The 24514-nt window shown below is 38.8% G+C and overlaps 1 protein-coding gene across 2 annotated transcripts in view; it reads right to left on the bottom strand.

Annotated features, from left to right (window-relative positions):
* Positions 1–24514, bottom strand: part of LOC130921327 (RNA-binding motif, single-stranded-interacting protein 2-like) — an 81658-nt gene that overhangs the window by 24285 nt on the left and 32859 nt on the right. The window contains exons 2-4 of one of the 2 annotated variants that reach the window (XM_057845060.1): positions 19468–19631; positions 2786–2844; positions 926–1017 (exon numbers count right to left, since the gene is read on the bottom strand). In XM_057845060.1, coding sequence (XP_057701043.1) covers positions 926–1017; positions 2786–2844; positions 19468–19631 — 315 coding nt within the window. Of the gene's footprint in view, positions 1–925; positions 1018–2785; positions 2845–19467; positions 19635–24514 lie in introns of both variants that reach the window. The other variant, XM_057845059.1, reaches the window with a different exon arrangement.

Raw genomic sequence — 24514 nt, forward strand, 5'->3', positions numbered from 1 at the left:
TGGCCCATTTGCACAGGGAGGGGCAGGCAAGTAAAGAGGCTTATATTTTTAATTGTGTCATTGTTCCCCAGGCACTCAAAAATGCTTTCTGCTAGGACTGCTTACTTGGAGAAAGAGTGCACTCTGAGACCATTTAAGAGAACACTTTGATTCAAGAAAAAAAAGAAGCCACGGTGTAGGCATAAGGGTTCATATTAAAAAATCAGACTGTTCTTGCAACCTGAAGTAACCCCGTCGGTCTGCGCCAGCTGTGTATATTTAGGCTTTTATTGTGGTTATCAACACCACTGCCGGAGCGCAAGCTGTCTGGGTGAGGCACATTATGGTGTCTAGTTGCACTTGTCTGATATGGAGATGCACAATATTGCATGAAGTTAGGGTGTTGATTGCTTACAGTGCAGGGTATACCCTGGTGTGACATTACAGTGGACACGAGGAGGAGGCAGGAACTTGAGGATTGAGTGAATATGGTGCGGGTGTCAGCCCCAGGCCTTGGGCCCAGACGCAGGACAATGCCAAGCCATTGTAACTGGCCCATTGACGGAGGCTGTAGTGGCACTCGCCCCTGTGTTCCCTCAATGGGGAGCCAGAGAGCCAGGGGGATCAGCTTAATGGGCCGACAAGAGGCTGCTTTGACTGCAGACACCCGCACAAAGCTCTCTGAACAAGAGCTTCACACAAAGGGAGCCAGTTAGCAACGTACACACGCAAAGACAAGCTGGCGCGTGGGGAAACAAGGGAGGTGGTTGTGAGGACGCAAATGAAGACAATACAACAAGGCTTGAACCTTCCACGTGATTGCTACTGTAAATACTACTAAACTGGTGTTGTCAAGTAGAAAGCGTTGTGTTGTGAAAGTACTACAGTAGTTTGTGCAGGCTCAAATGAAGTGAGGTGGGATTTTTAAAAGTAAATGCAAACTTACTTTGGCCATCTGTGCCTGGACGCCACTTGATTTTAGATCCGTAACAGCTTTCTGAGCTGCTGCCGGACTGTCAAAGTCCACAAAGCCATAGCCTGTCAAATGCACATTCACATTAAAAACCTTTAGTACTGAAATGTTAAACATTTTGACTTTGTGAGATCGTATTATATAATAAAAGCTACAAAGGTTTTAATTTATTCTGCACCAATGGAGATGGATATCCTGATTGATGATGATGATCATTAATCATTAAGAATTGTCATAAGGATCTTGTTATGGTCAGTCAACTACTTCAGTTAGCTACCACAATGGACTGCCATCTAATTCTCAATTTAATTAAAAAGGGATTATGTGTAAGTAATTTGGTAATCAAAAGTGAAGCTTAAATATTGCAATTAGAGCTGAAACGATTACTCGAATAATTTGAGTAACTTGATTTTAAAAATTGATCGAGGCATTTTCTCCGCCTCGAAGAATCGTTTAATTTTGCCACCTCTAAGCATGATGTTTTGCCCGGACTACTTTTAATGCGGCACAGCGCATTGACGTGACATGCGTAGAGGAAGAAGCAATAATTCCTGACTGCAGCCGACAGCCGCTATAAACTACGCCCACATGATGCTATAGTGGTAGCGTCTGATGCGTTTCATAGATATCACATGTATATAGAACTAGATATGAAATGACAGACTCACCGGCTTTGGTAAACAGCCACCATCTTAAAGCAGTAAGCTAATAAATAAGATTAACGTTACTTTACATTGCTAACGTAACGTTAGCCCTGCAGAGGGCTAGGTTTCTATTAATTATCACTACTGTCGATGCGTGGGTAACGTGTGTTGCATACAGGTTTTATTTAATCTGTAAAAACCCAGCACTGTAAAGGGATGAAGGTGTAAAATAAAAACATAATAAAGCTAACTGTCAATTTTAGCTCGGTAGTAATTGCTAGATAAAACACCAAGTAGCACTGGTGTCTAATGTGTGCCAATACAGCAGGCATCATACATTTATTTTGAACACTGTAAAAACTCAAAATCCTATCAGGACTTACAATTTAGACCAACTTAAAACCTAACTAAAGCTTAAAAATAGCTTGACACAAATGGAACATCAATTGAAACACGTGGGAAAACACCTAACTTTTTAGTAATGTGTGTTTTCAAGCGTAATTGCATTTTTAGGTATGAAATGAGATTTTTTTTTTTTTTTTTTTTTAAATAAGATCTTAAGTTTTTTGAGTGAAAGCAGTGAATTTGTAGTTTTATTTTCCTAGTCACATCTGAGATGCAATTGTTGGCTGTTTTCAACAATCTACATCTAAAATAAAGACATTGATTGTCTATATGTGGTTCCAATATTAGGTGAATTGTCTTGTTCTCGTGTATATTTATAATTGCTCTTTACCTAAAAAAATGTTTTATCTGATTACTCGATTTATGGATGGAATTTTCAGTAGAATACTCAATTACTAAAATATTCGATAGCTGCAGCCCTAATTGCAATTCCACATTTAACAACAGCAAAGCTTTCTGCAAAGGCGATGGACTAATGTGTCGCTAGTTAGTAAAGTTAGCATATCAATAACAGGTGTTTCACGTGAATTTGAACGTGATAGAATTTATTTGACAGCTTCAGAATATACTGTTCTTTAAAAGTAACCCTTTTGCATTTACACCAAGGCTAGTAATAGTTCATTGTTTCGAATATTGTTTCATAAAATGATTTTGTATTTCAGATATTGACCATTAATTGATTGTTTCTTATATTATCTTATAAGGAAAACATCTTAAAATACCCATCCTCATCCACAAGTCTGAGAAACATGTACTGGTGAGCAGCCTGTTTAAATCAACTCACCTTTACATTTGTTGGTGGTTTTATCCAAGATGGCTTTGGTAGACACAATCTTGCCATACCTTTGCAGACAAAAAAAGCATCCTGTCAATGACTAATGACAAGGAATCTGCTCCTTCCACATGCACAGTTATTGTTAAACACTTCCTCAGATTGCATACCAACATAAACACAGATGCCTTGCACCTTAAGACGTCACAGACAGCTTTGTCCATCCCCACCTTTCTTCCTGTAAGAGGTCTTTTAGCTTCTTTATTGACAGGTATACGCCTCCTCAGGCGAAAGACTATTTTTTTAAGCATGTCTCTAACACATACAGAAACACACACCTCCCCTAACGGCAAGTCTCTGCTTCAGTGTTGTCGCTATCACACTGGATTTTTGAGCCACCAAAGAATACGCGTAGCAACTACACTGCTTTTAATTAAAGACAACAGTTGTACAACATGATTCATATTTTGACTTGGACAAGTGTAGACGCTAATGAGGAGTGCATCCACTTTACAACATAATAGATTATCCCTGCATGGCTGGTGTATTTATCCAAAGTAGGAGGCTGGCCTTCCTCTGTTTGGGCGACATGGTGTCTGGGCGGATTGTAACCTGATGCTTCACCCCTCCAGTTTGCTTTCCTTCCTTTCACATCCCTCCTCCTTTTCCACCCTGACATCACAGCACACCGCTGGGTCCTACATGCCTGCGTTCACTTTGTGGCCAGATGATTTGGATGGAAATCATGAGTCTCGTGACACCTCAGCATGGCATGTTCTTTTACTACTGTGTCATTCAGCTATACAGTGTTTGATTGCACAACCCAAAACACACACACACTCAAGCACGAAAAGAAAGCTAAAGTATAAAGTCCTTTGGAGGTATTTATATTTAACAATTATGGTTATGATCATTATGTGCAACCCCTCCCGGAACCCCATTTTTATTTAAAATTCATTTAAGTACAGTCCTGGAGTTAAAGCAAATTACTAGGGTTGTTCCGATCATGTTTTTTTGCTCCCGATCCGATCCCAATCGTTTTAGTTTGAGTATCTGCCGATCCCGATATTTCCCGATCCGATTGCTTTTTTTTTTTGCTCACAATTCAATTCCAATCATTCCCAATAATTTTACCCAATCATAAATATTTTGGCAATGCATTAAGAAAAAAATGAATAAAACTCGGACGAATATATACATTCAACATACAGTACATAAGTACTGTATTTGTTTATTATGACAATAAATCCTCAAGATGTCATTTACATTATTAACATTCTTTCTGTGAAAGGGATCCACGGATAGAAAGACTTGTCATTATTAAAGGATAAATGTGACCTTGTATATTGTGACTAAATATTGCCATCTAGTGTATTTGTTGAGCTTTCAGTAAATGATATTGTAGCCATCTAACTTCTGCCCAAATACGTGATGGGAAGTGCAACCATGACTGTGCGTAGTGGTACCAATTGATATATCTTCTCTGCGTTGGGAAATAAAATAGGGTGGTAAGAAAAAGATCCACTACTACCTTTCTTCCCCACATTGCTTCCCACGACACCTCTAATTGTTGAGAGAGGGATTGTAAGGCTTTAGCCAATTATAAAAAAGCTTCAAAGGCTGCCAAAATCCTCTCTACTCATTTAACGTTGAATTTTAACTCTACGTATACGTAAAACGATGCCATTATAGATTGAACGCGACAATGTGTGAGTGGGTAGTGGATCGCATGCATTAATTGCGTTAAATATTTAAAAGTTATTACCACCGTTAACGCGATAAATTTGAGAGCCGTAGTCTAAGCCAAAACTAAAGACTCTGGATGAGTGTAAGACATTTTGTCTGTAACGTTAAATACAATTGGAAAACGAATAAATTAAAAACATATTAGAGCTGTCCCGACTAGTTGACGTAGTCGACGTCATCGATGACGTAAATCCGTCGACGAGCACAACATCCCGTCGACGGTTAATGAAGGGTTGAAAAAAAATACATGCGTGGAAAGTTCAGAATGTCGGATGCTCTGTATGCAAGCAGGGAAAGCTGCACAAAGCCAAAAAAAGCGCGCCAGAGTGTCCAAAACATTGACTTATTACAAAGAAACAACGGAGGGTACATTCTTCTGTCCTGTCTCTTCAATGCCAAGCTTGGCTGCACGTCGGCCGAGAATAAACACCTCAAGCGCCGTCACCGTTTGTAAATTTTTTTTTTTTTTTCATTTTTTGTACACCAGAGGGTGCTGTCGCCTTACTGAATAATAATGTTTCATTGACAATGGGCCTATAAATGCTATTAGTATTGTCCTTAATCCTAACTGAAAGGTTTATTTCATGTTATGGTTTATTTTACGGTATAGAAAATTATATAAGGTTAAAAGGTCATAAATATATACAGTGATTGCACTCAAGGGAGAGATTGTCAATGATAAGGTAATAAATTAAGGTAAAGGCAATTCATTGATATATAAATAAGGTTTAAAAGGAAAAAGGTGAAAAGTTTTTGTTAATTTCTAATTGTGTTGTTTTATTTGTGTGCACCATAGCTCTTACAGTGTGATTACATCAAGGATGGAATAAAAGTTGTAAACCATCAGTTTAAGAGACCACCTTTTCAATCGGGATGCTACACTAGTTAATTCTATCAGCATTTGAACTCATTGTTTATTTGTGATTTATTATTATTGATGTGTTTATTTGTACTTTAATAAATAATTTAAGTGTTCCAATATGTTTTTTGTGAATTGATAAGCGTCAACAAAAATTTCATTGCTAAATTAGTAAACAAAAACAAAAAAATATATATATTTTTTAAATTATTAGATTAGTCGACTAATCGTAAAAATAGTCGGCTGACTAATCGGGAGAAAATTAGTCGTTTGGGACAGCCCTAAACATATATATATATAAAGTATATTAAAAGAGGCATGTCCGATATTTTTTTGCCAATTCCGATACTTTGAAAATGACGTGATCGGACCTGCGGGACATCTCTACAAATTACATTACCAGTGTTGTATATTTTTGGGAAACTACAAAAGATCAAACATATCTCTGCGTGACAAAGAGTAATGATACAGAATGATGGTAAATGATTTAGGTGTGGTGCTTGAAAGAAAAACATGTTTGTAAGCAAAAAGTCAGCCCCTGATAAGAGTCGTTGTTTGGGGTATAACAAGAAAAACAAAAAGCAATGTTTCAAGTGTTCATATTTGCCATGTCGGGACACCAGACTAGTTCAAAGGGCTGAAGGCAGTGCTTATTTGACCTTCCACTTAACCTGAGACCCCTCCAAAAGCTGACAACACTGTAGAGGCCACACACACTTAAAAGACAGCCATGACCCACATACAGCTGCCTGACATTCTTTCCCAGCAGGAGATGCTACTCTTTCCCACTCATTTATGTTTCTCCTTGAAGAGAAGCCCATCCAATCACGTCGATCCCTTCTCACATTTCTTATGCCACACAATGACTTCCCTGTCAGCGCTTGGTCCGAAGCTTTATATACCAACCACAGATTTTTTGTTCATTTTGATTGCTACGGCTATGACAACAGGTTGTTCACTTGCTGTGCTAAAAAGGATCAGAGAATTTGACGCTTTTTTGGGAAGCACGGGGAGATCGATCGGGTTAAGAGTGGAGGAAGACTATACTTTTAAATGGAACCTCAGACTTAAAGACTTGTAGGCTCAAATAAGCCACACTTGTTCTTTTACTAAAATATGTTATTAGAAGCACATAAAATATTGCCATTGATTTAAAATCTATAATATTTAGTACATGTTTTGACCTACGGAGGACGCCATGTTTTATGCGCGCATTGGAGGCTGGGGTGATGGGTTTGTCACTGTCACTCCAATTCCTTCTAAGCGGCGAGACGTCCAACACATGCCCACATCGGTGAAAAGCAGCGAGTACATACTTTTTGTGTTTTTATTAAGGGTGTAACGGTACATGTATTTGTATTGAACCGTTTCGGTACGTGGTGCTCGCTTCGGAACGGAGGCATACCGAACGAGTTTCTGACGTAATGTAACCCTTACTTTTTGAGGCTGTGAGTCGATCGGGTTACAGTTTCTTTGTGTAGATTATATTTACTCCGTCTTCTCTACTATAATGAGGACCAACACGGTAGGACAGTATAACCCAGAAACGTCAACAGCGCGACAACGTGGCCGCCGCGACAACGCAGTGAAACGCGGGCGTTAAAGGCAGTCACCCAATGCACACCAGTCGCAGGGCGGCCACGTGTTAGACACGTCCCAGAAGCGGCTCAACACGAGCAGAGTTTATTATTTGACGCGAGACGCGACCCTCCTGCGTCAATACTACTACCGGTAGCTAGGATCGGGCAGACCGGAAGTCACTTGTGTAAAAATACGGTGGATCTGGTCGATTTTCAAACTAATATGCAACCGTCAACCACTTTTTGAGTCCATCAGATCTCTTGTGTGGTAGATCAGGGCACAGTTGACTTGTCTTTGTTGATTTACGGCTGTCTTCTCTGCTTTAATAATAACCAACACGGCCCCGTGTTCAATAAAAAACCCTCCTACCACAACAAAACAAGTCGGAACTAATATTCACATAGGAACTTAAGTTATACAACATAAAATATACAATATAAATGAATACTACATCACATAAACACATAATAAAAGAAATTATAGCCCATTTAAATGAAACAAATTGAAATGAGCTAAAACATGTGTAATTAAATAGTAAGAATAATACATAGATACTGCTTACACAATTAAATTTATTAATTTCTGTGTGGCGCTTTAACTTGAGAAAATCCACCAATAAAGCTTTGAAAACCGTTCATAAGAAAAAAAATGATTCATTGAGGCATTTCATTTGTAAAATACATGTTAAAATCTTTGTCATTGGGATTGCTTTTCTCTTTAGCACAGGACTTCTTTTTTTTCTTTCTTTCAGAAAGAAAGCTGACCAATATGCGGGGTCTGAAAGGCAAATTGTTGTTGGATTATCTTTAAATACCCGCTACTTTTTGAGCAGAATTCTAGCTTTGTATAGGCTAATGTGTCTATTGTTGAAAGCACAAAGGTGTGTAATAAACAACTAGCACATTTATATTTTGTATTTTGTTTTCTTACTGTACCGAAAATGAACCGAACCGTGACCTCAAAACCGAGGTATGTACCGAACTGAGATTTGTGTGTACCATTACACCCCTAGTTTTTATTGATTCTTTTATTACCTTTTCGTCGCCTCCAAATACGTACTTTTTGCATGTGTTTCCCTTTCATACTTTTAAGCATTGTGTTTTTTTGGGTAGCTTTAAAGCAGATTGTTGATCTGTTTACCACAGACATGTCCAAAGTCCGGCCTGGGGGCCAAATGCGGCCCGTGGTCAAATTTCATCCGGCCCCCAGCCTCTGTCATAAAATCAGTAACGTCTGGCCCGCACACAGACTTAATAAATTGGTCAGCTGTACTGCTACCAGCATATGAAGTAGCTTACACACTAAATGCTGCTCCTCATTTACCAACTAAAAGGCACTCTAAGCAACATCACCCCATGTGACCCCTTACTTCCAATTTTCTAAAATGGCAACTATCAACAAAAAGAAAGTTGACTGCGACGACCGACGCTTCAAGGATAGTTGGAAATTGGACTATTTCTTCATTAAAATAGGCAACAACTGTGTCTGCCTCATTTGCAAAGAGACAGTCGCTGTTTTTAAAGAGTTCAATGTGAGGCGGTATTACCAAACAAGCAACGCTGACATGTACGACAAGATTACAGGTATGATACACAGCGAGAAATTAAAGCAACTTGAAGCTAGTTTAATTTCACAGCAGCAGTATTTCGCATGAGCCCGAGAGTAAAAGAGAACGCCACAAAGGCTAGTTGCGAGATTGTTGAAATTATTAATTTTAAAAAATAATCCAGCAAAAGTGACACAAAAAATGGCTTGCTAAAATTTCCTTAAATATATTGTTCTACGTAAAGGACGTCAGCCAAGGTAGGCCCCCCACATTTTTTCCACACCAAATCTGGCCCTCTTTGTAAAAAGTTTGGACACCCCTGGTTTACCACATTAGTCATAGCATATTTAAACCACCCTTATTTAATATTGCTATGTTTAAGTATTATCTTAAAGCATCTTTAGTATGTTCTGTCTATGTGCATCTAAACAAAACAAGCTGAAAGCGCACTGTTGTACTTTGGGTGTCAAATTTGTCTCTTGTAGACGTTTCACTGGTGGAGCACATTTTGGCAAAACACAGTTTTTTTTTCCTACTCACATCAAGTCTCATTCCGTCTTTCCTGTTCATTTTGCTTCAGCTGCTTGTTTTGTGAAATATCGACAGTGCTGTCATGCTTATTAATGTTCCTCTCGGGTTCAAATTGAAAGGGTTGAAGACATAACATGTTTATGTCGCTAAAGTCATACTCCTGACGCCCGGCAGCGTAACCATGTGATGTCACCGCTCTGTGACGTCAACAACAATGGCGACCTACTAGTTAAACTAATTTTACAAATTGCATGAAAACGAAAAAATCAAGAGGGGTTTCAATATCAAATTATTTTAACTCTAAATAACTTTAATCTTTTAAGAACTACAAGTCTTTCTATCCGTGGATCCCTTTCAGTCCAGTAATAGATTGAAGAGAGTGGGTTCATGGTGGTGGGAAAAAAGATAGAAATGGGCACAAATGTAGGAGTATTTTAATGACATGCAAGGCAAGTACTATGATGCGAAATCATCATAACACAGACCTTGTTCTGAAACTGCATGGGACCTGAAAAGACGTATAAATACCGGTGCACAAATCGGTTAGATTAATGTTTAAGTAACTTACGAACATACTTTTACCCTTGCGGCTTGTTTATTACCATAGTGACAAGTAAAGTATACTGTATGTGCCTCCTTTGACCATAATGACGCCATACAAGGTGCTTGGAAGTTGGAAAATGTCAGTCAGTGTAGTCACTGTGAGACATACCGTATATACAGTATATGGGCGATGTTGTGCAACATTTTGAGTTATGTGTGAGAGGACTGAAGGGCAAATTGGGTCAACAACCCAAGCATCAAAGAGTTTTGGCGAAGTCAAAATAAAGGACATTTGTTTTATTTTAATTTGAACACTTGTAAAACTTGTATTATGTAGTAGTATGTCTAATCTCATATACGCACAGCCACAAACCTTCAGCATTATCATATCACATGCTAAAATACTGGCTGCTCAAGTGAAGGTGCACTAGAGCTGTTAATTATTGAACACATTTTGCTTTTGCTACACCAAATGCTAAGTTAAAATTGAAAATTATATTTCTGTTTAAAATTGTCCCACTAATAGGAAAATACATTTTTTGCACACGTAAGTATGGTCACATTTTTTTTTTCCACTGACCAGTTCGCTGTCCAATCTGCGGACCATGGGTTGGCTGAGCTATGGAGAATGATCTATTGCACTACTACTATTGTAGGTGGCGATTCTTCAGATGTTTGTAAAAATTAGTTGCATTTTTTCTGTATCTAGCTGTGGCACAACAGTATAGCTACCATTTGGCTCGCTTTTGCTTACGTCATTTCCTTCAAACCCAAAAGTAAATACAAACAACTCAAGTAGGACCCTTTCTTGTTCCCAACTGCTCCACACCCTGTCTCATTAACAAAATAATTCCTTAACCCATTTTATGCTGTTTATCAGTCACAGAAAATGTTATATGGCACAAAGAGGGAGACGTGCATTTCTTCTTGCGGAGTGGAAAAGTTAAACATAGATAAATAATAATAATAATACATTTTATTGATAGAGTGCTTGTACAGATGCTCAAAGACGCTTTACGGTTAAAAAAAGAAAAGCAGCAAACAACATAACCACAACAAAACTATAGACACACACAGAATTATGATTTAAGAGCCAGTTTAAAAAGGTGAGTTATTGCAGTTTTTTTTTTTTTTTTTTAAATGTAGGAAGGTCTGAACAGGTGCGGATGGGTGAGGGACGGAGGGACATACTCTTAGCTCTTCCACTTTTAACTCACAACATGTCCCAATACTTGTGCATATATGACATAGGGCATACACTGTAAAAACTGTGTTCAGGGTTTGCTAATATTTGCAAAATGAATTAGAGTAGACTATACATAATAAAAAAATACTGTGTGCAGTTTAGAATCACACTGAGCTGTATTCACCAAATTTTAATAATTTATTACGGTAACTGCATTTTAATTATTTTTTTTTTCTATATAAAATCATCTGAAAACTAGTGAGTAGAATTTACTTACAGTATGTTTATCAGGAAAGTCAAAACTGCAGAAAATTGATCAATTTCACTCATTGGAATTTGGAAGGTCTTATTTTCCCGCCCAAGGCATTTTTCATCAAACGACAACATTTCTGCCACACATTTCACAGACTACCATTTGCTTAAAGGTAAGACCCGTTTAACTGTTCTTAGTTAACAACTCAAGTGTCTGTAGCAGTTAAACATTGCTTCGTGTTACTGCAAATTACAAAACATGGCAACTTTACTGCACTTTCAGTCAAAATTAGGTTCTGGTGTTCGTGACTGAAGTCAGTCTGCGTTGTCTTTGATTCGACTAAAAGCATTGCAATGACCGAAAAAGTAGTCTCAATATCACAATTTAATGTGAGTTTCACGAGTATAGCGTAATACGGTTATATAATGGATGTAAAGTACAAGCAAATCTTTTTTATTTAATTTTGTGTCCTGGCCACAGCACAAGCCCCCCTCCCCCCCATTAAGTCTTAAGTAATCTAAAGTTACTGCATTTAGTTTTTACAATAAAAATGTACTCGTAACATTTTTACTCAAGTAGCGTGTTAAAAGCAGATTTCTTGTCGCATTTTCACCGAACGTCTGTTTATGTGTTTTGAGCACAACGGCTGGTGTTTTGCGACCTATATTTACAACTGTAACTCTGTTCAGCCCTTGATCGTGTGATTGAATTATTTGGATTTGTAGTGAACTAGGGTTGTTCCGATCATGTTTTTTTGCTCCCGATCCGATCCCGATCGTTTTAGTTTGAGTATCTGCCGATCCCGATATTTACCGATCCGATTGCTTTTTTTTTTGCTCCCGATTCAATTCCAATCATTCCCGATAATTTTTCCCGATCATATACATTTTGGCAATGCATTAAGAAAAAAATGAATAAAACTCGGACGAATATATACATTCAACATACAGTACATAAGTACTGTATTTGTTTATTATGACAATAAATCCTCAAGATGTCATTTACATTATTAACATTCTTTCTGTGAGAGGGATCCACGGATAGAAAGACTTGTGACTTTGTATATTGTGACTAAATATTGCCATCTAGTGTATTTGTTGAGCTTTCAGTAAATGATACTGTAGCCATGCCCAAATGCATGATGGGAAGTGGAACCATGACTGTGGGTAGTGCTACCAATTAATATATCTTCTCTGCGTTGGGAAATAACATAAGGTGTTAAAGTGCTTGTGACACGAAAAAGCATGTTTATTTCATAATACACGCGGTATTTTATGCTCCTGAATGATATGGACCGCTTGGATGTGTGTGGAAGCGATCGCTATATTTATTTAGTTTTTTGAATCCCGCGCCAGGAAAATGAGTGACTTCCGGCTTCGGTCTCGCATTGAGGAGGAGGGCGCTGTGACGTGTACGGTAGAAGACGTCCTCTTCACGCTACAGTGTACTGTTGTGTATGAGGACGAAGGATTCAGCTGATTTTGCGGATTAATACTTTTATTTTTTGCATCACGCCAGCCAAACGGCTGCAGAAAAATCATTCTGTATGCGGGAGAGGCGTATGCGCCTTTTTGGAGTTTCAAAAGGTTCCCATTCACCGTGGATATTTACTGTGGGACCATTGGACTTACGAGGAAGTGAGTAAACATCTTGTTTTGTATTATGTCAAATACGAATACAGTGATTACAAAGTAAACACTATAAAATTCCTTTAAATAAAGGACTACTTACGTTTGATCATTGATATGCATGTAAAAAGCTATCCTCACGCTCATTAGCAGTTAGCTGTTAGCACGGTAGCTGCACAACAATTCCAGCCACCCTCCTCCAGGGAACGAACTGTAAATTGCTCTCCGCCGGGCGGTTTGCCGATCCACAAAGAAACTCGACAACCGGGTCGTCATGTCAAATAATCCAGGCTAGTTATGTGTGATTTTCCACTTCGAAGACTTTGAAACATCCCTCGGTTCGGGTTAGCATGTCGGCTAGCTGTCACTCCTTCTGGTCTGTTTACATTCTCCAAAGCCGGGGAAGGGAAATGACATATGTCCGATTTAGGTGTCATAAAATATCGTTCGGGAGGTGTGACAGTAAAGGTAAAGTCGACTGTTTTGACCATTATGGAGTAATTTTGCCATGTCGTCTTGAATAAATGGATTTTTATTATTTTATATTCCATTTAGCACAAGTTATTTGTCATGACCATGCCATTTATTTAGCAATTGGGGAGAGTACTTGGGTAAAAAGAATATCCTGTAAAAATATTGAAGTAAAGAGACAGAAACAATGACATTTTGCCACTCTCTTCGTCGCGTTTTCCTCATTGTGAATAGTTCCCCCTCGACGGGCTGACTGGTCCTTCTCAAGCCATTTATATAGCTATTGGGGAAAAATACTTGGATAAAAAGAATATCCTGTAAAAATATTGGGAGTAAAGAGACTGAAACAATGACATTTTGCAGCTCTCTTCGTCTCGTTTTCCTCGTTCTGAACAATTCCCCCTCAATGGGCTGAATAGTAAAACCGATGAGCCTAGTCTACCGCTGACGTCATCCACCTGTTGGGGACGCTAAAGCCCTATAATTGTAGGCGTGGCTAACCGGCAGATTAAAAGACTAATTTCTCGTCATCTGCGCTTTGCTAAATTGTTGTATATAGTCGAATCATCTCAAAATATGATTCTAATTCACATAATAATGCCATTTAAGACTTTTTTTCTGGTGTCGTATGCTCTTTAAGAAAAGATCAATTGCTACCTTGCTTCCCCACATTGCTTCCCATGATATTTCTAATCGTGGGAAGAGGGATTGTAAGTCTTTAGCCAATTAAAAAAAGGCTCAAAGGCTGCCATAATTCACTCTACTCATTTTACGCTGCCTTTAATCTCTCTATAGAGGTAAAACGGTGTCATTACAGATTGGGCGCGACAATAGGCGAGTGGATCGTGCAGCGCATGCATTAATTGCGTTAAATATTTTAACGTGATACTTTTTTTTTTTTTTTTTAATTAATTACCGCCGTTATCGGGATAAATTTGATAACCCTACCTTAAGCCTAAACTAAAGACTTTGGATGAGTGTAACATATTATGTCTGTAACGTTAAATACAATTAGAAAACGATTTAATTAAAAGATATATATATATATATATTAAAAAAAGGCATGGCCGATATTTTTTTGCCGATTCCTATACTTTGAAAATGATGAGATCGGACCCGATCGACACATCTCTATAGTGAACTGTTTAGATCATTTACAATTTACCTGGTGTGAAAATTGTTCCGCCAAATTGCACTATGGGAGTTGGGGCGACCACGACTATAAGTGGTGGTTGCCAATGTTATTAAATCTGTGTTGTGTTCTATAAAGAGTGCTGTCTCTTGGTGTTGTCATATGTGGTAATGTGGCCTGTTACATGGCTTTACATCTTGACACATCTTGCGCAAATAAATGTTTATCTGCTGCTGTTTTATGCACTGAAATCTGTTGATGTTTCTTGATGCCGCAGTTTACTTAATTTTGGTCAGGATATTGGGTAAACTAGACCCAGAAAAATTATGGCAACAAAGTAAGACTCAACATTATTGAGTAGATTAAAATCCTGTCATCCTAATTATAACTTAAAAAAAAAAAAGTTTTAGGTACAGAAAAAAAAAACAGTGTAAATGTGTTGAATTAAGCAACAATGAGCTAGAATATGAGTTGATATAACTTATTTTTAATGAATCCAAATCAATTTTATGCATATATTTAGTAAATGTAAATCAATTTCACTCATGTAATTAACAAAGATAACTCAATTTCACCTAGATTATCAGTAAATATGAATCAGTTTCCCCCAGATATTTAGTAAATGTAAATCAGCTTTCCTTGTGAAATTGAGTAGGATATACTACATTTTTCTGGGTGATATAACTCATCATTTGTTGTCTGTTACTACATCCAACACATTTAAGCTGTTGCTTTTGTTAACTTATACTTAATTTTGGGGGTTTAAATTAAGGTATTCAATACATTTTAATCAAGATTGTAGCACTTAGAATCTATTCAATTAGTGTCACTTTGTTGCCACATTTTTTTTAGGTAACCATTGGTCATTTTTTTAGAGTGTATATGGATCTGTGACTGTAGCTTAAAGGATAAATACCATTTGTGTTGACAGCTGTTTGTCACAATTACACTCAGTTTGTCAAAGTTTTTTGGATCCAAAGAGCAACGATTGCGGTTTCAATAATGAATCATTCATCACTGTATGTTAGTTGATAAGTCATGGTTCACAACACATGCAAAGTCCTTGCTAACTGGATTCAGTTGTCTGTACTGACTGAATGCCAAATCTGGAGTACGAGACATTCAGAGGATTTTCAGAGTTGATAACATCTGCTTTGTGTGGAGTTGTGTGCTTCATCTGTTGAACACATGAAATCGTCTTGTTCAGCCATTGTTTTATATTCAGAAAAGAGCTGCTTCCGGCCAAATAATTCTGTGGATTAAATACAAGTAATAAACGTCAACGATTGAAGAACGATTGATTAAAGTAACCTAGTGAACTGACAGTCAAATTTGTTTGACTTTTTGCATTAAGTAGAGGAAAGCGCAAACTTAAGCCTTATTAAGTCAGGGTGGGAAAAAAAGGAGAACGAGCAGGGGCCAGAGAAGGGTACAGCCGGATACCTCCTGTCCTCATCTAACCTTCCACTTTCTCGAAGCTTGGAGCTGGCTCAGTGGTAAGCAACACTTAAGTATCGAGAGTGGGATGTATAACACACGCACACACGTACACACACTAATGCACAAGCAATCACTTTGACATGCTGTGATTCATCTCATTGAGTACTTCCATTTTACATTAACAGAAGGGGTGAAAGCATTGGGACTAAATTGGCCCACCACAAACTGTTATCACAAAATTGCATAAAAACAACAAAAACATAAAAACCACCAATATAATTTTTGATTAAGTAAAATTAAAGATACACGATAATATCGGTCACCGATAATTATCGGCCGATAATGGCAATTATGACGTCACACAGATAATCCAGATAATAAAAAAATTCAACCGATAATGCAATCCGATAATTATATACTTGATTTTGCCTCCAAATGTGCTCAACCGAAGAATTCAGCACGCCGCCTCCTCAACCCCTTCCCTCTCTGAAGCCCCTGAGGGAGGAGGGGTTGAGGAGGCGGAGTTACAAGACAAGAAGTAGTTGAATATTATGGCGGCTGTTACTAAAAAAACGACGCTCTCGCCATCTGCGAAACATGTACCGTACAAGTTCCACGAGGCAGAAAGAACGCGTCCTCATTCAAAACCACTAACCCAGCAGCCATTTAAAACTGCATCACAAAGAATTTTGGAACATATACGAGGCTGCTGCTAGCAGGATTGCTAAAGCTATTGTAAACACTAAGCTAAACTACAGGGCTTGTGACGATACAGAGTCGGGCTGTTTGGGAATGCAGCCCAAGGCGGGTGGTAAATTCCGACGGAGCCCGCCGCTTTGGCCAGTCCGGCAGGCCGCCGCCGCCTCGCCATAGGCGGGGCGGGCCGAGCCCGGTTCCCCGGCCTCTGGACCTCCGGCGAACACCCCGGTTTCTCGAGCGTTCCCCCACGGCGTCCGAGCAGAGCCAGGACCTGAATACGCCGCGGCGAACCGGCCGGGGCGGGCGGGCGTATTATCCGGTACGAATGTAGCTGCCGCCGAGACGAGACACAGTTTTTTTTTTTACCTTAATGACACGAGAACCAAAGCCCTGGATAAAAGAAATAATGCAGTTTATACGACCACCATTCTTCATGAAAAAGTGATGTCCAGTAAGCAAGCTTATCATGACGGCACAGTGGTTATAAGATAATTTAAACATGGAGAAAACGAAGTCAGCCAGTCAATAATGCATTCAGAATGTGAAATGACGAGCGGTCAGATGACTTTGTAACGCTGCCTTTATTTTCGGCTTAATAAAACTCAGGCACAAAACAACACGCACAAGGATGCGAGCGCCAACTCCGTCCAAATAGTACTGCCGTGTAGCAGTTTAGCTGCTGTAACGCAAATGTCGTGAAAGCCGCAAATGTAAACAAAGCGCTGCAGAATGGGTACATGACATCTCGCTCTTTTGAGGTAATCATTTTCACAGTGTGCAACAAAGCATGTAACATTAGCAATCACTTTTCAAATTATTTAACTCATTTCTTTGCTCAATTACAGTCACAGTAGATAATCAAATTCTTAAATCAATATTCTGTAGCCACAAATATTATTCAAAATCTTTCCTTCTTCAAGTTTTTTTTTTTTCTTAGGATTAAGTATAATAATGTATTGCTTAAAACAAGGCTGTTAAGATTATTTTCAGCTAGCTATTTTTCTTCCAAGAAATCTGAGAGAAATACACTTGAAGCGATGGCAGATAATTTCACTTATTGCCAATAGATTTACACTTAAAACTGACTAGTTTTAAGGAGGTGTGTTTTGCAGCGGATTAATGTTATATATGTTAGGAATGGCTTACTTTTAAAAGCATTTTTGTGCAACTTAGGTATTTACTCTGTAAGTAATTGTTGCCAAAGGTTTACCATTACACAATGTCAGACAATCTGTCATTATTTAGATGTTTGAATTGACGACTTGTTCATACATTGTGTTGAAAAAAAGAGCAATAAATTATATTTTTGCACAGTAATATTTTCTTTTGTGTATACTTTAAAATTTTACATAAATCTTTTAATAGAATTATCGGCTTGACATTATCTGTTATCGGTTGGAATGAGGAGGAAATTATCGGTTATCTTATCGGTTGGAATGAGGAGGAAATTATCGGTTATCGGTATCGGTTGAAAAATGCATTATCGTGCATCACTAAGTAAAATTAAGATCTGGGGTAAGCTCTCACAGTCAATGTTAGATTCAATACATAAACTAGAATACTAATTAACTAATAACCATTACGTAATTAGTAACCTGAGTATAAAGTTCACCTGACTAAGTCGCGCCATCCAAATTTCACAAAATTTAAGAAATCCATTTTGACGCTGCATCTGACGGTAAGCCCCAGTTGTCTATTAGATATAGAGAAATGCTAGAAAGAAATGTCTGATTGATCATAATTGTCTTTATTACTCAAATAAACAAGCATCAACACGAGTTGCATCCTAATGATTCATATTCAGGGGTCTGTCACTCGGGAAGGCCAGACACCTCAAGTCCGACTTGTGTTCTCTGAGACAATATGAAACCTAAAAAAACACCCAACTTACTTACCAGGTCACTACATTTCCAAAAATCCACTTTACCTTTCCTTCTAAGTGGACAAAATATTCGTAAAAATCGCCGTAATAGCATCTGACATTACCACTATTAGAATTAACCTGTCCATGACAGCTTTGTTTTAGCACACAGTGGCAATCTGTCCACTTTAAATCAAAACAAAGTCAAAATACCCAGGGCTAGCTTTAAACTGTTCCTCTGTAATGGGATCAAGCATTGGACAGAGCCTTCTTGGGCAATAAAGTCCTCTAAGTGCTGGTTGAAAATGGCTATTCAGCATAAGAATAGTGTCTTCTTGCCGTTGTAAACAGTGGATGGCTATCATTTAAAATTTCTTTATACAACATCAGATGGAGTCCTAATTATATATATAAAATCCCCAGCGTTTTGATGAGGTTTGACGAAGCTTTTAGCAAGCTTTGTCGGCACTAGTGAAGCAGCCACAAGCCATGTCATGGCAAAATTTGGATATCCATTCTCTTAAAATATGTCTAAGCAGCCATGATTAGACTTAAATGGATCTTCTGAAGTGACAGCAAGTGTCATCTCTTGACAACAAGTCGGCATGTACCTGGAATTCACTAGTTTTCTCACAAACTGAACCTGTGGAGGTATCACAACCTAGGGGTGGGTTTGGAGAGTAGACATACACAATGAGCACGCGCGGATACCCACAGAAACTCAAGAGTTTTTTCTTAATGGAACACTCGCCCTAGTCTTTAGAGACTTTGAACACACACTAAGTGGAACAGTCAGCATATGATGCGTCAGGTCGCAGAGCAAAATGAAATGAAAACGTCATTTCAAATATGTGTATATACACATACAGTATACAGTATATAATCCATAAAAAAGCTGCTTCGTTATAAAAGCCGAAGGGTAAAAATGGAGAGAAAATAGCATCTTCTTATTTTAACGGTATGGTATCACGGTAACCACAATCACCTTCCTATTCTATTGTGTCATTAAGACGTGATTGCTCAAAATTGGATTTGACACATTGTTGTAGGCCAGACATTATACATGTTTACCGCAAAGACCAACGGCAAGCCAATTTCAGCAATAAAGAAATAGGCAGCCACACTATATAAATTTTGAGAATTCAGCATCAAGACACACTACGCTACATTATGAGTTTGATGATCCTTATGCTCAAATTGTCAAATATTATAACTTACGGCTGGCAGAGCTTGACCAAGTCTTGGTCCGTGGTTCCTGGATGAAGGCCGCGGATATACAGGTTGGTTTTACTTAGCTGTTCTCCACCTCCTCCGCTGTTGTTGCTGTTACTGTTGTTATTGGGACTGGGGGGAGCCATCTGATGACCCGAGGACACATAGGCCTGCTGTGAAAAGACAAGAATATCAGAATTGGACAGGTGCCTCCATGAAAACTGGGAAAAAAAAAAAGTTATTTGCCATACCAACAATTTTTGGTTGTAGCATCGAACCAGTGCTACTTTACAAATATTGTTTACATAATTCAACACAAACCTCGTCAGCCGTGTTTCTATCAAATCTTACCGTCTGGCTTGCCAGAACATAGACTGTGTGAAATCAATCCCAGACTGACTTATAGGAAATTGTCTACTGACAAAGAAGTACATTCCAAACTTCCATTGCTTCATACATCTGTGTGTCTAACTAACAACTAGCCTAAAAGGTGTATGGATGAATTGTGTTTATTGAGAAGAAGGTGGGTAAGAAAGTATAATGCCACAACATTGTCACATGCATCTCACTCAGCAATATGTTCTCCGACATCTTTCTTAATTTGGGTACTGCGTAATCTGGGTACTGCATATGCAATATTTGCACAGGTACATTGTAGCATTTTTGCTGTGTTACATCCATATCTACGTACAAACTGTCATTTCCGCTATCATATCGAGTCAGCCATCTGCTTCCTAGTCTGAATACTGCAAATTGTCATATAATCACTGTTATATTACCACTATATCACCACTTGCTGCCACCGTCACGTAGTCATTTTATTCCAAATATTTGTACACTGTAACTTGTGTGTCTTTTTTAAATTAGTCTTATTTGTACTTTGTTCTATCTTGTGCACGTTATGGCGAAGCTTTAAATCTTGTTTTACTCTGTACAATGACAATAAAACCTTTCTATTTTTTTCTATTCTAAACAGCAATGGTCTTTGATTTTATTTTGCAGAGTGAAAATCCAAAGGGGTGAGTGAAAAAGAGGAAATGGTTTAGCTTGTGGTTGTTGTGTGTTGCTCTGCGTACTGTGAAAATAAAGCCAATTACCCAGAGGAAACCACTGCAGACACTTTGTGTGTCATCATTTCGACACTGAAGGGACAGGGGGATTAACGCACAAGACAAAGCAACCCTGTTTAGTCCACAGGTTTTTCTGTCCATGTTTGTTATGTGTAACCTGCATAGACCACTAATTGGGCCATTACTTAACTGTCCAAATACCTGTGATGTTCCAGTTCCATTTATATCTTGTAGATGCTGATTCATGTGCCTCCTAAACCTAATTCAATCATGCTCCTTCCTCTTTGTGAAATTCTTTGTCATAGAGATGTTCAAAAAGAGGCTTTCTAATCTGTACTGTACCAAAGTGAACTGACCGATATTGCTAGGTTTCGTTGAAATCTTGAATGCCTGAACAATTAAAAGGAGAAATAATGATTATCAAACATATCAGCCACATATTTGGGCAGCTGTAGTACTGTTGCAAGTGAGAACAAGGGAACGACCTTTTATGAGGAGATAAAAAGTAAATGTGCAGGAGACAGATGTGCCCTCTCTTCAGTGAAAAATGATATCACACAGCGCCCATGTCAACACTCACCAATAATGCTTCCTGAGGGGAATTTTGGGCCTCTTGGCTGCTTGCTCCATATAGGGGGAAAAGGGGCCTCTTGGGTTCTCTCCATATTGGGTAACTCCCTTTTCACTTTTACAACCACAAAAAAGATAATGCGATGTATAGCAAAACCAGAAACTGGAAAGACTCAAATCTAACATTTGGGTGAAGCGTAATTCATCTTTTTTTCCTACTCGTTTTCTCTCATTTCGGATAAAATAGATACAATCTTTTTACACTTAAAGAGGCTAAGAGGGAGCAGAAACTTAGAGACATTAACTGTTTCAGTGCCATTGACGATAATAGACATCCAATCATTTAAACTTCATTTGCTGCCAACCCTCCCAGTTCAAATGGATTGGACTTCTTTCACCGTCAATGGCAGCCAATGAGTCAGGGCAGACATGTCCAAAGTCAGGCCTGGGGGCCAAATGCGGCCCGTGGTCAAATTTCATCCAGCCCCCAGCCTCTGTCATAAAATCAATAACGTCTGGCCCGCACACACTTAATAAATTGGTCAGCAGTACTCCTACCAGCATATGAAGTAGCTTACACACTAAATGCTGCTCCTCATTTACCCACTAAAAGGCAGCAGGACTCTAAGCAGCATTACCCCGTGTGACCCTTTACTTCCAATTTTCTAAAATGGCGACAATCAACAACAAAAAAGTTCATTGCGACGGCCAACACTTCAAGGATAGGTGGAAATTGGACTATTTCATCACTAAAATACGCAACAACTGTGTCTGCCTCATTTGCAAAGAGACAGTCGCTGTTTTTAAAGAGTTCAATGTGAGGCGATATTACCAAACAAGACACGCTGATATGTACGACAAGATTACAGGGAAGATTTGCAGTGAGAAATTGAAGCAACTTGAAGCTACGGTAGTTTAATTTCACAGCAGCAGTATTTTGCAAGAGCCCGGGAGTCAAAAGAGCGCCACAAAGGCTAGTTGCGAGATTGTTGAAATTATTAATTAAAAAAATAATAAAAGCAAATGTGACACACAGAATGGGTTGCTAAAATTTGCTTAAATATATTGTTCTAGGTAAAGGACGTCAGCCATAGTCGGCTCGCTGCATTTTTACCACACCAAATCTGGCCCCCTTTGCAAAAAGTTTGGAGTAAAACCCTTTTTTTGGAGCAAAAAAAAGGGCAAGCAAAACCTGGTAAAATAGCAGGAAATCATAGCGTAAGGGGTGTGACAAAATATCGAAGTGGTTATATATTGTGACAATTTGTATCCCAAAAGGTTATCAATATGCTCCTGTCAATACTTGAGATATAGTTTAAAAAAACGTGTCAATGCTTAAAAAAAAAAAAAAAAAAAAAAAGTGTCTCAGTTAACTCTAAGGCTGCCATTAACGGTGCTCGACGCCCAATCCATTTAGACTGGGAACGTTAGTTCATTCAAAACCAGAACATTCACAGTCATTCAGTCTGATTTTCGGGGCATTTACAGGTACACTTGCTGTTCATTTTATAGCATTTACATGTCATTTTCTGTTGAGTTTGAGTCACTGCCTATTTATTTGGGTGATTCCCAGGTCACTTCCTGTTCTGTAACTCAAAATAAACAGGAAGTGACCCATAAAATACCCCAAAATCAACAGAAGGTAACTGAAAATCAATAGGTAAATGTCCTTAAATGACCCAAAATTACCTCATTGCCTGGCATTGGCTGCCACTGACGGCCATAGACGTTCAATCTGTTTGAAGTGGGAGGGATGGCAGCGAATGAACGGACGTTCATTGCCACCCTCCCACTTCAAATGGATTGGACGTCTACTAGTGATCAACACACAGCCGAAGGATGAAAATTGTGTTTTTCTGTTTATTAGTTGCTTGAATGATTTCCTGACCAATGTATCGATAATTGTTGATTCGCCATATCGTCAGATCATCGTGAGCTTTGTATTGCAAATCGTATCGTATCGTGAGGTACCAAGAGGTTCCCACTCCTAGCGTAAATACTTGCATGCAACCATCTGTAATAGCCTGATCAATCCGTCTTGCTGTTCTGAACAACAACTTGTCACCACAACTGTCTTTAATGACGCCGGTTACAAACTAAAGCGGACGACTCGTCATGACTCACCAACTCAGCAGGATATTGCGCAACGACCAATGAATCATGGAATGTGGCTCTCCGTGGATACATCAAACTAAAGATTGTGCAACCATTCATTCATATCCATTTTGAGGTGAACAAGGTTGCATAATCCCTATCAAGAAACTATAAAAAAAAAGTTCTCTCTTTCTAGGAATAGAACACTTTTATGACTGAGGTAATAAATAGGAAGCTGAGGAACTCACATCAGCTGGCAAACAGACTTTTATCAAGTTTATTTAGTCAAATAGTTTTAATGTTGCACATGTGAGGAATAGGAATAATGTTGTTTCCAACTGGTCTCACAGTTGGGTGCAGTGAGGCTGCTGTCTCATTTTCTGAAACAATTGGATTGCAGCGACGGGGCAACAATAGGTTCATTTTGGAGACGTGAACGGGTCACTGATTAAATCGTCATTGTTTGGGGAAAGCCCAGCAGGCCAACACATTCAGACCAGCAGCATCAACCAATCACGCTAATTAGAGTATCCAGAAATACAGTCCCCCTTGACAATGACCACTCCTGTCAACCTTTACTTAGGCAGCCGCAAGGCGGAGGACTCAACAAAAAACCTTTCTATTAAGATCATACAACATAGACACAATTTATAAAGTATTAAAACAACTAGCCATTGGAGATGTCAGTGAAAAAAATTACAATCCCCTCACTAAAAATACATCTTAATTCCATCAGGTGTCTATGTCTTTTATGTAATTTAGGCTTTGTGTAATAGTGAATAAAGCACAGCCCGCCGACCAGCAGATAACCTTTACAACAAAGCGTCATACAGCACTGGCCAACAATAGATGCATTCTAGTCAGCTACCCTTCCGCCAGGGGACCGCTGACTTTCTCGGCTTACTTTTTGAGGTAGCAACTACATATATGTACAATGTGACCCGAAGAGATGACGTTGAAGTTCAGGCTCCACAGCAGACGTGACGTGACTGGTGACCTTCCTCGAGCACGTTCGGGAAGTGTTCAAAATGTGGAGGAGAGGAAGATAATGCAGAGATTGCGTACGCAGTCACAAAACTTCCCTGGCATTGTAGATGAAGTGTTTAGACATAGGGAACGAGGTACAGGTAGTCCCCGGGTTACGATGTACTCAACTTACGTGATTTCGACTTTTCGACGCCAGAGTCTCGTCCGCCATTTTGTCCCCAGTCGTTTTGTTTTGTTTTTTTAGTCACGTAAACAGTACCTAGTTCCCATTACGGTTCTTATCAATTTCAGGATCCCCTCTTTCCCCAGCAGCATCGACGCCGTCCTGCTGT

This window comes from Corythoichthys intestinalis, chromosome 9, assembly GCF_030265065.1.
Source record: "Corythoichthys intestinalis isolate RoL2023-P3 chromosome 9, ASM3026506v1, whole genome shotgun sequence".
Lineage (NCBI taxonomy): Eukaryota > Metazoa > Chordata > Actinopteri > Syngnathiformes > Syngnathidae > Corythoichthys > Corythoichthys intestinalis.